General features: G+C 45.3%; 1 protein-coding gene across 7 annotated transcripts in view; it reads left to right on the top strand.

Moving 5' to 3' along the window:
• The first annotated feature begins 1,597 nt into the window (after nucleotides 1-1,597).
• ZNF14 (zinc finger protein 14) overlaps nucleotides 1,598-14,246 on the top strand; it is a 44,144-nt gene continuing 31,495 nt past the window's right edge. For all 7 annotated transcript variants that reach the window (XM_054249672.2, XM_078361912.1, XM_054249671.2 and 4 more), the window contains exon 1: nucleotides 1,598-1,754. In XM_054249672.2, coding sequence (XP_054105647.1) covers nucleotides 1,752-1,754 — 3 coding nt within the window. In that variant the 5' untranslated portion in view covers nucleotides 1,598-1,751. The remainder of the gene's footprint in view (nucleotides 1,755-14,246) is intronic.

Below are 14,246 nucleotides of genomic sequence, written 5' to 3'. Positions count from 1 at the left end.
TACTAAAATTATGAAAATTAGCTGGGCATAGTGTCACATGCCTGTGATCCCAGCTACTCAGGAGGCTGAGGCATGACGATTGCTTGAGCCCAGGAGGTGGAGTGCAGTGAGCCAAGACCACACTATTGCATGCCAGCCTGGGTAACAAGCACCCAGTCCATCTCAAAAGAAAAAGTAAATTGGCTGATGGCAGTGGCTGACACCTGTAATCCCAGCACTTTGAGAGTTTGAGGCAGGAGGATCACTTGAGCCCAGGAGTTCGAGACCAGCCTGGGCAAAATAAGGAGACTCACATCTCTACAAAAAATAAAAATTAAAAATAAAACAATTAATTAGCCAGGCTTGGTGGTGCGTCCTTGTAGTCCAAACTACTTAGAAGGCTCAAGTAGGAGGCTTGCTTGAGTCCAGGAGTTGAAGGCTGCAGCGAACTATGATCATGCCACTACACTCCAGCCTGGGCAACAGAGCAAAACCCTGTCTCTTTAAAAAAAAAAAAAAAATGAAGAAGAAGGCTGGGTGAGGTGGCTCAAGCCTGTAATCCCAGCACTTTGGGAGGCCGAGGCAGGCAGATCACCTGAGGTTGGGAGCTTGAGACCAGTCTGACCAATATAGTGAAACCCCATCTCTACTAAAAAAAAAAAATTAGCTGGATGTAGTGGCGTGAGCCTATAATCCCAGCTGCTCAGGAGGCTGAGGCACGAGAATCACTTGAACGGGGGAGGCAAAGGTTGCAGTGAGCCGAGATCGTGCTACTGCACTCCAGCCTTGGCGACAGAGGGAGACTCCAGTCAGAAGAATCAGGAGGAGGAGGAGGAAGAAGAAGAAGGAGGAGGAGGAGGAGGAAGAAGAAACAAATCCTGATACATACTACAGGGTGAAAGTCGATGACATTATGCTAAATGAAATAAGCCTGTCAGAAAAGGAAAAATACTTAATGATGCCATTTACACGAAATTCCCACAGTCGCCGGGTGCAGCGGCTCACGCCTGTAATCCCAGCACTTTGGGAGGCCGAGGCGGGTGGATCACGAGGTCAAGAGATCAAGACCATCCTGGTCAACATGGTGAAACCCCGTCTCTACTAAAAATACAAAAAATTAGCTGGGCATGGTGGCGCGTGCCTGTAGTCCCAGCTACTCAGGAGGCTGAGGCAGGAGAATTGCCTGAACCCAGGAGGCGGAGGTTGCGGTGAGCCGAGATCGCGCCATTGCACTCCAGCCTGGGTAACGAGAGCGAAACTCCGTCTCCAGAAAAAAGAAAAAAAGAAAAGAAATTCCCACAATCAAATTCGCCGATTCAGAAAGTGGAATGGAGGTTGCAAAAGACCCTGAGGGAAGGGGTGCACAGAGAGTTGTGTAACGAGACGGAGTTTCAGTTTTGCAAGATGAAAACAATTCTGGAAATTGGTTTCACAATGTGAATGTACGTAACAGTACTGAAGAGAACACATGAAATGGATGGGAGGCAAATAAAACATTTGGCTGAAATGCAAAAGTCCTGGCAGAGACAAGGCTGACTGAAGCCTGGCCAGCTCAACCACGCCTCTTTCTGCTCGGCTGTCACTCAGTGACAAAAGGGCGGGGCCACGTTGCGCATGCGTATTGCGGACGTCGCCATTCCTGGCCCGTGGTAAAACTGCGTCTCACCTGCTCCTGAGGGCTGTAGGTGGCTCTGGTGCATCCTTTGTCGCGCCGTGACCTGTAGATACTGACATCAGTAGGGAGGACACCGGGACTTCCCGAACGCTGGGAAATGGTGAGTGTGCGGGGCCTGTGACCGAGGGAAGGTTTCTCGTTGGAACCGTCTGTGGCCGAGGCCGGGGACCTCCTTGCAGTCAACTCCGGGGTCTGCAGACTCGGGGCCACTTCGGGCGCCGATCGGCCTCGGCTGGACCGGCAGCCGGGATCCCCAGCGTCCTGTCCCGTCCCCGGGATCCCCTGTCCTGTCCCGTCCCCGGGATCCCCTGTCCTGTCCCGCCGCGACCTCGGCCCCCGGCCCTGGAGCCCCTCACTGGACAGCTCCGCGCCCGCAGCCCCGCGTCTCCCCGGATTGTCCGGTGACAGCGGGAGGGTCTTGGGGAGATCCCATCTCAGTCTGTGCGTTTAAGAATCCACTTGGCTGGAAACCTAACGATGAATCCACGGGCGCGTTTCCTCACTTGTGAGAACTGAAGCCTGGGGAGGTCCTGGGGTCTCCTCACTTGTGGGAACCGAAGCCTGCCAGGGTCAGGAGGACAAGAGGAGCTCCCAGAGGTTCCTGTGGCTGCTCAGATGCCCCTGCCCTCATCACCAGGGAACCAGGGACTGACCCCCTCTAGTGCTCCCAGCACTTAAGCCTGGGAGTGTTTTTGACCTGCATGTGGGCTTTCTTTTTGAACTGCGGGGAAGGGGACTCCTTATCTTAACTGATCAGAAAGTTTGAGTTTCTTCCCTTTAGACGCCTTGATAAAATATTAATTCTAGCCACCCTTAATTCTAGTCTCTTTTCGCTCCAGGTAATTTTGTTCCCTTGTGTGAATGTGTACGATTTTTAGTTTCTTTGGTTTGTGGATGGAGTTTCTTGTGAGCTTGTTCAGGTTCTTTTAAATTTTCTTGTTTGTGTGTGTTTATCTGCGTGGTTTCTATACAAGGGATTTCTCCTATGTTGGAGTGCCATGATGATGGAAAATCTCTGGATGTCGTTTCTTTTATGTAAGTGGTTAGTTTTGAGGTGTTTGTGAGAGTGATGTTTATGACATATACCATTTTGATACATTCCGATTGTAAGAATATGTTGTGATTTTCTTTCCACGTGTGGTTGTAATAGGTCAGGGTGTTTTTCTCTGAGCAGTTATCCTGTGGAAGTTTCCTAAGTCTAGAGTCATTTTGGGGTTTTTGTTTTTTTGTTTGAGATGGAGATTCTCTCTGTCACTCAGGCTGAAGTGCAATGGCATGATCACAGCTCACTGCAACCTCTGCCTCCGTGGTTCAAGTAATTCTGCGTCAGCAGAATCCTGAATAGCTGGGATTACAAATGCCTGCAACAACACCTGGTTAAGTCTTGCTTTTTTTTTTTTGAGACGGAGTTTCGCTCTTGTTACCCAGGCTGGACTGCAATGGCGAGATCTTGGCTCACCACAACCTCTGCCTCCTGGGTTCAGGCAATTCTCCTGCCTCAGCCTCCTGAGTGGCTGGGATTACAGGCATGCGCCACCATACCCAGATAATTTTTTTGTATTTTTAGTAGAGACGGGGTTTCACCATGTTGACCAGGATGGTCTCGATCTCTTGACCTGGTGAACCACCCGCCTCGGCCTCCCAAAGTGCTGGGATTACAGGCCTGAGCCACCGCGACCGGCAAGGCTTGTATTTTTTAGTAGAGATGGGGTTTCAGCATCTTAGCCAGGCTGGTCTTGAACTCCTGACCTCAGGTGATCCACTTGCCTCAGGCTCCCAAAGTGCTGGGATTACAGGCATGAGCCACCGCACCTGACTGATTGTGGGTATTTTTTTGAGACTGTTAGGTGAGTATGTAGTTTGGGTACCATATCCTGAAAGATGTAGTATATAGCATTTCATCATTAGAATACTAATTTTTGTTTGTTTGTTTGTTTTTGGAATACTAATGATTTTTGTGTAAAATCTCATCCATAAATACTGGTTTTTCTAAGGTGGGTATTTGTAGATCATTTATCTGTAGCTGCGCTTTGGTCAAAAGCTAGTAGTAAGTCTCCTTGTCTTAATTCAAGTAGGCTTAATATACATTGCCTTGACTCTTCACATCCTGATGGTTTGGATGTATCCAGTTGAACCATAGCTGCTGTATGCCAATGCTTTGTAAATAATTTTCCTGATTGTGTTGTGTTTCTTTGTTTTTGTTTTTTTTTTTTGAGATGGAGTTTCGCTGTTGTTACCCAGACTGGAGTGCAATGGCACGATCTCGGCTCACTGCAACCTCCGCCTTCTGGGTTCAAGCAATTCTCCTGCCTCAACCTCCTGAGTAGCTGGGATTACAGGCGCGCACCACCATGCCCAGCTAATTTTTGTATTTTTAGTAGAGATGGGGTTTCACCTCATTGACCAGGATGGTCTCGATCTCTTGACCTCGTGATCCACCCGCCTCGGCCTCCCAAAGTGCTGGGATTACAGGTGTGAGCCACCGTGCTCGGCTTGCAGTCAGTCTTTCATCATCAAGTTTCTTAATGTAAATAGATTGGTTTTTAAGATGCCTACCTTGTCATTGGTATTATAATTAAACATCTTTTGATATTCTGTGAGGTCACATATATGAGTCATCATTGATTGTATTTCATTAAGTGTCTGTGAGATAGAGGAGAGTATGGAAGTGGTAGTTGACACGTGGGAGTTAAGTTTGTGTTTAAAATCAAACCTTGCTCTTAAGAAATAAAACTGTAGGCTGGTCAAGGTGGCTCACACTGGTAATCCCAGCACTTTGGGAGGCCGAGGTGGGCAGATCACCTGAGGTCAGGAGTTCAAGACCAGCCTGACCAGTATGGCAAAACATGTCTCTACTAAAAATTCAGAAAAAAATTAGCCAGGCATGGTGGTGCACACCTGTAATCTCAGCTACTCGGGAGGCGGAGGCAGGAGAATTAGAATTGCTTGAACCCAGGAGGCAGAGGTTGCAGTGAGCCAAGATCATGCCATTGCACTCTAGCCTTATGACTGTCTCAAAAAAATTAAATAAATAAATAAATAAATAAAGGTAGTTGCATATACTGTTTGCCATCCAATGTGAATTTAGCATATGTGATTTTAGGTATGAGTTGGCGATGTATTCGAGGCTTGGGAATTTTTCTCGTGGCTTTAGGAGTAGGGGTAGGTATCTGTTATATCCCTTTCATATTCTTTTTTTTTTTTTTTTTTTTTTAAGATGGGGTTTCACCATGTTGGTCAGGCTGGTCTTGAACTCCCGACCTCAGGTGATCCGCCTGCCTTGGCCTCCAAAGTGCTTGGATTATAGGCATCAGTCACTATGCCCGGCCAATTTTTGTATTTTTATTACAGACCAAGTTTCACCACGTTTGCCGGCTGGTCTTGAACTCCTGACCTCAGGTGATCCCCCCGCCTCTGCCTCACAAAGTGCTGGCATTACAGGCATGAGCCACCAAGCTTGGCCTATCCCTTTTATATTCTAAAATATTTTAGGCTGCATGCATGTGCTCACACCTATAATCCCAGCGCTTTGGGAGGCCAAAGTGGGAGGATGGCATGAGGCCAGGAGTTTGAGACCAGCAACATAGAAAGACCCTATCACTACAAAAAAAGAATTAACTATTTTAGTCTATTTGTGTCAATGTTTGATATTAAGTATCAGATCTGTAATATGTATCTAATTAAACACACTGTAACGACTGACAATACTCAACGGGTAAGTTTCAACTTAAACTCTTCCTTAAGCAGCATAGTAGAGAGTTGCTTCTAGCAGCAGTATGTATCAAGCAAAGTATTTGTTTTCTCCTCTCTCATTAAGCAGTTAAGCAATACGACTTATATAACAGGTTAGTAGCCAAGCCAGACCACCGCCGTCCTTGGAGTCTGGAGGTTCAGCTAAGCCTCGAATGGTTCCTAATGCTGCACTTAGTTCACAAATGTAAGGAACAGAAACCTGGCTGTGGCACCTAGGTTCTACCAGGGCTGGTCTGACGTTCGTTCTGAGCCTGATCGGCCAGAATCAAGCAATTCTGCCTCAGCCTCCTGAGTAGCTGAGACTACAGGTGTCCGCCACCAAACCCAGCTAATTTTTGTATTTTTAGTAGAGACAGGGTCTCACCATATTGGCCTGGCTGGTCTCGACCTCCTGACCTTGTGATTCGCCTCAGCCTCCCAAAGTTTTGGGATTACAGGCATGAGCCACTGCACCCAGCCCCAGGTTGTTGTTTTTTTTTTTGAGACAGAGTTTTGCTCTAGTTACCCAGGCTGGAGTGCAATGGCGCGATCTCGGCTCACCGCAACCTCCGCCTCCTGGGTTCAGGCAATTCTCCTGCCTCAGCCTCCTGAGTAGCTGGGATTATAGGCACATGCCACCATGTCCAGCTAATTTTTTTGTGTTTTGAGTAGAGACGGGGTTTCAACATGTTGACCAGGATGGTATCGATCTCTTGACCTCGTGATCCACCTGCCTTGGCCTCCCAAAGTGCTGGGATAAGCAAGTAAACTAGTTATTCCAGGGATGGCTACAGGTGATGTTGAAGTTAAAAATACTAGGTGAGTGGCAAGCAAAACTGGATTAAAGGGTACCGTAATGATTCTTACAGAAATAATGATGCAATCAGCGATTTGAAGAAGACAGTGTAGTGGCTACATTGCAGAAGATGTAACAAATCTCGGTCTAGTGAGAATTTGCTGAAAAGTTGGAGAGTCTATGTAATTCTGAGTCTCCTCTTTTTCCTGTAGCCAATAAGTATTTCCGTGTCCATGGGCCAAGATCTCCTGCTGGGAGATCGTGTTGTCATTTAGTCAAAAGCTCACCTTGTAAGGTATGATCTTTCTATCATTGCTAAGATTGGTTGATTAAAGTAAGAATAGGAGGTTGTTCTTATAAACTCTTTCTCTCTTTTTTTTGTTTTTGGAGATGGAGTCTCTCTCTGTTGCTCAGGCTGGAGTGTGGTGGTATGGTCTCGGCTCACTGCAACCTCCACCTACAGGTTCAAGTGATTCTACTGCCTCAGCCTCCTGAGTAGCTGGGATTACAGGTGTGCGCCACCACTCCTGGCTAATTTTTGTATTTTTAGTACAGATGGTGTTTCACCACATTTGTCAGGCTGGTCTCGAACTCCTGACCTCATCATCCCCCGCCTCAGCCTCCCAAAGTGCTAGGATTACAGGCGTGAGCCATCGTGCCCCGCCAAACCCTTTCTCTTTGATTTAAATGAAAACATGCCAGGTTCGATTATTAAAAAATCTGGAGACAACAGATGCTGGAGAGGATGTGGAGAAATAGGAACACTTTTACACTGTGGGTGGGAGTGTAAATTAGTTCAACCATTGTGGAACACAGTATGGCAATTCCTTAAGGACCTAGAAATAGAAATTCCATTTGACCCAGCAATCCCATTACTGGGTGTATATCCAAAGGATTATAAATCGTTCTACTAATTATAAATCTAAATTCATGTGCAAAGGACATATGCACACGAATGTTCATTGCAGCACAGTTTACAATAGCAAAGACCTGGAACCAACCCAAATGCCCATCGATGATAGACTGACTGGACAGGGAAAATGTGGCACGTATACACCATGGAATATTATGCAGCCATCAAAAACGACGAGTTCGTGTCCTTTGTAGGGACATGGATGAACCTGGAAACCATCATTCTCAGCAAATTGACACAAGAACAGAAAATCAAACACCGCATGTTCTCACTCATAGACGGGTGTTGAATAATGAGAACACATGGACACAGGGAGGGGAGCACTACACACTGGGGTCTGTTGGGGGGAATAGGGGAGGGACAGTACGGGGTGGGGAGATGGGGAGAGATAGCATGGGGAGAAATGCCAAATACAGGTGTTGGGGAGGAAGGCAGCAAATCACACTGCCACGTGTGTACGTATGCAACAATCTTGCATGTTCTTCACATGTACCCCAAAACCTAAAATGCAATAAAGAAAAAACATGCCAGGTTAAGAGCTTCTTGGAGTGTGCTCATTTTGTCTAAAGTTTTCAATTCTCATTTTAGTAGCCTGTTAAATCTCTATATACATCTTGCTGCTATGGGATTATAGGGTAGGTGGAAATTCTGTCGTGTATCTCATTGATCTGATGTCACTTATGTAGTCCTTGGTGTAAAATGAGTTCCCTGATTACTTTCAACTTTAGGGGCTTCCAATTATTTTAGGGGCTCTTAGAAAATTGAGCTACCCAATTTCCTGGCAGGGCATGGTGCCTCACACCTGTAATTCCAGTACTTTGGGAGGCCGAGATGGGTGGATCACTTGAGGTCAGGAGTTTGAGACTAGCCAGGCCAATGTGGCAAAACCCCGTCTCTACTAAAAACACACAAAAAATTAGCCGGGTGTGGTGGCACCATGCCTATAGTCTCAGCTACTCAGGAGGCTGAGGCAGGAGAATCACTTGAACTTGGGAAGCAGAGGTTGCAGTGAGCCAGGATCACTCCATTGCACTCCAGCCTAAGTGACGGGTGACAGAGTAACACTCTGTGTCCAAAAAAAGAAAAAAAGGCCGTATTCGATGGCTCACTCCTGTAACCTCAGTACTTTGGGAGGCCAAGGCAGGCAGATTACCTGAGGTCAGGAGTTCAAGACCAGTCTGGCCAACATGGAGAAAGCCCATCTCTACTACAAATACAAAAATTAGCTGGGTGTGGTGGTTAACACCTGTAATCCCAGCTACTCAGGAGGCTGAGATAGGAGAATCACTTGAACCCAAGAAACAGAGGTTGCAGTGACCCAAGATTGCGTCATTGCACTTCAGCCTGGGTGATAAGAGCGAGACTCTGTCTCAAAAAAAGAGAAAAAAAAAATGTATGTTTTATGTTCCAGAATGTGGGCTCTCTTGGTGAATGTTCCATGTGAACTTGAGAAGAGTATATATCCTGCTATTGCTGGTCTAAGCGTTTTGCTTTTCATCTGGTTGTTTGATGGTTCTGTTCAGTTCAACAGTGTCCTTCCTGATTTTCTGCTGCCGGATCTCCTATTGCTGATAGAGAGGTGTAAAGTCTCCAGCTATGCTTCATGGCTCCATGCAGTTCTCCTGCAGTTCTATCGGTTTTGCCTCATTATTTTGCCACTCTGTTTTTGTGCACGTACACACTAAGGATTGCCCTGTCTTCTCTGTGAATTAATCACTTTGTTATTATGGAGACTTCCAGGATATGAAGTCAGCTTTGTTTGAAATTAACATAGCTATGATCACTTTTTCTTAGTGTTAGCATGGCATATCTTTCTTTATTCCTTTATTTTTAATGTATCTGTGTCTGGGTATTTAAAGTGTGTTCCTTTTCAACACCATATATTTGATTCGTTATTGACAGTATCTGTCCACCGTTTGTTGTGTTTAGACCATTGATGTTTAACACGTTATTGATTTTGTTGTGTTAATGTCTCCCTTTTTCCTTTTATGTTTTTCTTCTTTTTATAAAGACGGGGTTTCACCGTGTTGATCAGGCTGGTCTTGAACTCCCGACCTCAGGTGATCCGCCCACCTTGGCTTCAAAGTGCTTGGATTACAGGTGTGAGCCACCATGCCCGGCCTTTTATGTTTTTCTATTTGTTGTTGTTCTTCCTTTCCTATCTTTCATTCTTTTTCTGCCATTAGCTGCATTCATTAAGGATTGTACCTGATGGCATTTTTCTCCCTACTTAGCACACCAATTATAGTTCGTTGTTTTTTTAACAGTTTTAGTGATTGCCTTTGAGTTTGTAGTACATGCTTACAAATGACCCAAGTCCTCTTTTAAAGAACACTGCACTACCTCAATGGTTGCCCAAGTACCCCATGAAAAAGTATTCCCAATTCTGCCTTTCCTGTCCTCTGTAACATTGCTCCCATATGTATCATTTATCCATAAGCTGGACTTACCATATATATTGTTCCTGTTGTGTTTTGGAGAAACTTATATGTCAGATTAAAAAAAAAACAAAACAGATTGTATTTTTTTTTTTTTTTTGAGACGGAGTTTCGCTCTTGTTACCCAGGCTGGAATGCAATGGCGCGATCTCGGCTCACCGCAACCTCCGCCTCCTGGGTTCAGGCAATTCTCCTGCCTCAGCCTCCTGCAGATTGTATTTTCTTGCATTTATTTCTTCTCTAATACATTTCTTTCTTTCTTTCCTTCCTTCCTTCCTTCCTTCCTTCCTTCCTTCCTTCCTTCCTTCCTTCCTTCCTCTCTCTCTCTCTCTCTCTCTCTCTCTCTCTCTTTCTTTCTTTCTTTTCTCTTTCCTCTTTCCTCTTTTCTTTCTTTATTTTTTTGAGACGGAGTTTTGCTCTTGTTACCCAGACTGGAGTGCAGTGGCGCAATCTCGGCTCACCAGCAACCTCCCCCTCCTGGTTCAGGCAATTCTCCTGACTCAGCCTCCTGAGTAGCTGGGATTACAGGCACGCGCCACCATGCCCAGCTGATTTTTTGTATTTTTAGTAGAGACGGGGTTTCACCATGGTGACCAGGATGGTCCCGATATCTTGACCTCGTGATCCACCCGCCTCGGCCTCCCAAAGTGCTGGGATTACAGGCTTGAGCCACCACGCCCGGCCCTCTTTCAAGGTTTATCTTTGTCTTTTAATTTTTTCCTTGACTATGATATACCCCAGGAGTGGATTTTGGGGTATTTATGTTGCTTGGCGTTTCTGGATATGTCCTGTGACTTATATCGTTCATTTTGGGAAATTATCAGTCATTATTGCTTCAATTATTTCTTCAGTTTCTTTCTCTTCTTTAGTTAGTACAATTACATGTATGTTCCAATTTTGTAATTTTCTGACAGGTTTTGGGTCTTGTGATGTCTTTATTTCTCCTTTTCAGTTTGGCAGGTTTTACTGAAAGTTCTTAGAAATCACTGATCATCTCTTCAGACATTTGCACTGTATTGACGAACCTCTAAAGCTGCCCTTCATTTCTGTTGCAGCGTATTTTCTGTCCTTCATTACCTTTTGATTCTTTGTTAGAATTTCTATATCTCGGCCAGGCGCAGTGGCTCACCCCTGTAATCCTACCACTTTGGGAGGCTGAGGCAGGGGGATCACCTGAGGTCGGGAGATCGAGACCAGCCTGATCAACATGGAGAAACCCCGTCTCTACTAAAAATACAAAATTAGCCCAGTGTGATGGCACCTGCCTGTAATCCCAGCTACTCAGGTGGCTGAGGCAGGAGAACCGCTTGAACCCCTGAAGCGTAGGTCGTGGTGAGCCATGATTATGCATTGCACTCCAGCTTGGGCAACAAGAGCAAAACTCCATCTTAAAAAAAAAAAATTTCTATATCTTCACTTAAATTGTCTGTTTTTCCTTTCATGTTATTGTTCACTATTTCCATGAGAACCCTTAGTATATTAATCATGTTTGGTTTAAATTTCCGATCTGACAATTCCAACATCTCTTCTACACCTAATCTGGTTCTGGTGCTTGACCTCTGTCTTCTGACTCTGTTCTTAAAGGCTTTTGATATTTCATATAATTTTTGTTGAAAACTGGACAAGATGTACTGGGAAAAAGAAACGGAGGTAAACAGCCCTTGAGTGTGAGGTTTTCGGTTTATCCTACTGGGTTTTGTCTGTGTTTACTGTAGATGTCAGAGGATAAAATTTCCTTTGGTGTCCCTGGTGTCCTTGCTTTTCTCTCTCCTGTCATCTTTAGGGTTCTCTAGACACTTGTTAAATAAGTCTGAAACATGCAGAAATAAACAGTGCAATGTAGTCGTCTGTTTTTACACAGAAGCCCTAATGACAATACTGGTAAGATGTGAGAAGGGTGGAAACATGTTATAGTCCAATGATTTGATCTCAGTCTTTTTTTTGTTTTTTATTTTTGAGACGGAATCTCGCTCTGTCACCAGGCAGTAGTGCAGTGGCACGATCACGGCTCACTGCAACCTCTGCCTTCTGGGTTCAAGCAATTCTCCTGCCTCAGCCTCCCGAGTAGCTGGGATTACAGCATGCACCACCATGCCCAGCTAATTTTTTTTGTTTTTATTTTTTGTGTTTTTTTTGAGATAGAGTTTTGCTCTTGTTGCCCAGGCTGGAGTGCAATGGGGAGATCTCAGCTCACTGCAACCTCAGCCTCCCAAGTAGCTGGGATTACAGGTGCATGCTACCACACTTGGCTAATTTTGTATTTTTAGTAGAGATAGGGTTTCTCCATGTTGGCCAGGCTGGTCTTGAACTCCTGAGCTCAGGTGATCTGCCTGCCTTAACCTCCCAAAGTTCTCGGATTACAGGTCTGAGCCACCACTGGTCCAGCCCTCAGTCTTTTTTTTTTTTTTTTAAGACGGGTTTCACCTTGTTGGTCAGGCTGGTCTTGAACTCCCAACCTCAGGTGATCCACCCACTTTGGCCTCCAAAGTGCTTGGATTACAGGTGTGAGCCACAATGACCGGCCAAGCCCTCAGTCTTTTAGTGAGTTTATACCCCCGAGCTGTGATGTTCTGTGATATGATAAGAAACACACTTAGTCTTTGTATGTGATTCCTTGCACCGACCTCCTAAATCCCTTGAATTTCACAAGTGAAAAGGGTTAAAGGATCCTCTTTGTTTGCAAAGTAGCACTCAGGAGATCCTAGACGATTTGAGGATTAGGACCGGTGTCCAGAAAGACCGCCCTTGAACTTTCAGCCCTAGCCCCCAAACTCAAAGGAGAAAAGAGGAGCTGGAGACTGAATTAATGATTAGTGTGCAATGATTTCATCAGTCATATCTATGTGATGGGACCGTCATATATTGGGGTTCTGAGGACTTCCATGTTGGTGAACATATCAAGGTGCTGTGAGGGTGGCACACCCAGAAAATGCATGGAAACATCCCACCTCCTCCCCATACTGACCAATGCGCCTCTTCCACTTGGCTGTTCCTGAGTTGTATATTTTATAATAAACTGATGCTAAGTAAATTACTCTCCTGACTTCAGAGGGAAGCTTTAGTGAATTATTAAACATAAAGGGTGGTGTGGGAACTCCAGACTTGTAGTTGGCATGTAGAAGCCTGGGCGCCTGGGTACCCCACTTTGTGGCTTGCATCTGACATGAGGACAGTCTTGTGGGACTGAGGCCTTAACCTGTGGAGTGTAACTAATTCTGGGTACTTAGAATTGAATTAAATTTTAGGACACATGGTCAATGTCAGAGAGTTGGAGAGTGGTATTGGAAAAGGCACCTTGTATTGGTGTTGGGAAGACAAAAGATGGGTCACCCTCACACATGCTTTCCTGTCCCTGCCCCAGGTCACGTAGGCTTTGGCAAACTCCTAGTAGGTTAGGCTTTTGTTGAGATACAGTTTTTTGAGAAGAGACTTTCTTAGGAAGAACATTATGTTCTGGGATTATTACAAAATTGTTACTTTTCCTATTTGTGTCTCAAATTTTGGAGAAAACTTTGCCTTATGACCTTCAATTATTTAGTGGATCTAAGAAGAGTCGTCGATTTGATGTTTGTTTATTTGTTACTGGCACATCTGGGAATGACAAATTCTATGTTCCTTACTTGTAAGACCAGAAATTGGAAGTCTCTGACTTCATTTTTTTGTGATGTTTGATGGATGATATCTTTAAAATCTCATTCTTGCCAGGCACAGGGGCTCACGCCTGTAACCCTAGCACTTTGGGAAGCGGAGGCAGGGAGATCACTTGAGTCCAGGAGTTCAAGACCACCCTGGCCAACATGGCAAACCCTGTATCTACTAAAAACACAAAAATTAGGTGGTGCACACCTGTAATCCCAGCTGCTCAGGAGGCTGAGGCACGAGAATTGCTTGAACCCGAGAGGCAAAGGTTGCAGTGAGCTGAGATCGCACCACTGTACTCCAGACAGAGCGAAACACGGTCTCAAAAAGAAAAAATTAAATAAAATAAAATCTCATTCTTCCTTTTCCACTGTGTACCCCACATCCAGATGTGGTAGGAAGAGAACCTGGGTCACCCTCATTTGGTGCCAGGTCACCCTCATTTGGTGCTGGCTAGCCCACTTGCTAACCTCAGTGAAAATCCCCAGCCAACCCACCCTGCTCTTCCCAGGGTCTCAAGTCTATGCGTAATAAACCCTCTCCTGGGTATAGGGATTTTGTGGAGGTCTAAGTTGCCATGTGCTCCTCCTCAGGTCTGAGCTCTAACTTCCCAGTAACCTTCTAGACCCATGAAATGTGTGTGAGAGAAGACTGGGCGTGGTGGCTTACTCCTGTAATCCCAGCACTTTGGGAGGCCGAGGCAGGCGGATCACAAGGTCAAGAGATCGAGACCATCCTGGCCAACACAGTGAAACCCCGTCTCTACTAAAAAAATATATAAAAATTAGCTGGGCATGGTGGTGTGTACCTGTAGTCCCAGCTACTCGGGAGGCTGAGGCAGGAGAATTGCTTGAACCTGGGAGGCAGAAGTTGCAGTGAGCCGAGATTGTGCCATTGTCACCAGCCTGGCACCTGGTGACAGAGCGAGACTGTCTCAAAAAAAAAAAAAAGAAAAAGAAATGTGGAGAGAGAAAAAGGAAGAATGGAGACTGTAATAAATATTACACAAAGAAGTTGAAATTAATACTTCTGCAAAGGAATATTTTCATTCAACCAGCTGAATTGGAGTACTTG

Source organism: Callithrix jacchus, chromosome 22 (genome assembly GCF_049354715.1).
Source record: "Callithrix jacchus isolate 240 chromosome 22, calJac240_pri, whole genome shotgun sequence".
Taxonomy (NCBI): Eukaryota; Metazoa; Chordata; class Mammalia; order Primates; family Cebidae; genus Callithrix; species Callithrix jacchus.
The sequence above is the reverse complement of the archived record's forward strand: the minus strand, read 5'-3'. Positions and strand labels throughout refer to the sequence as shown.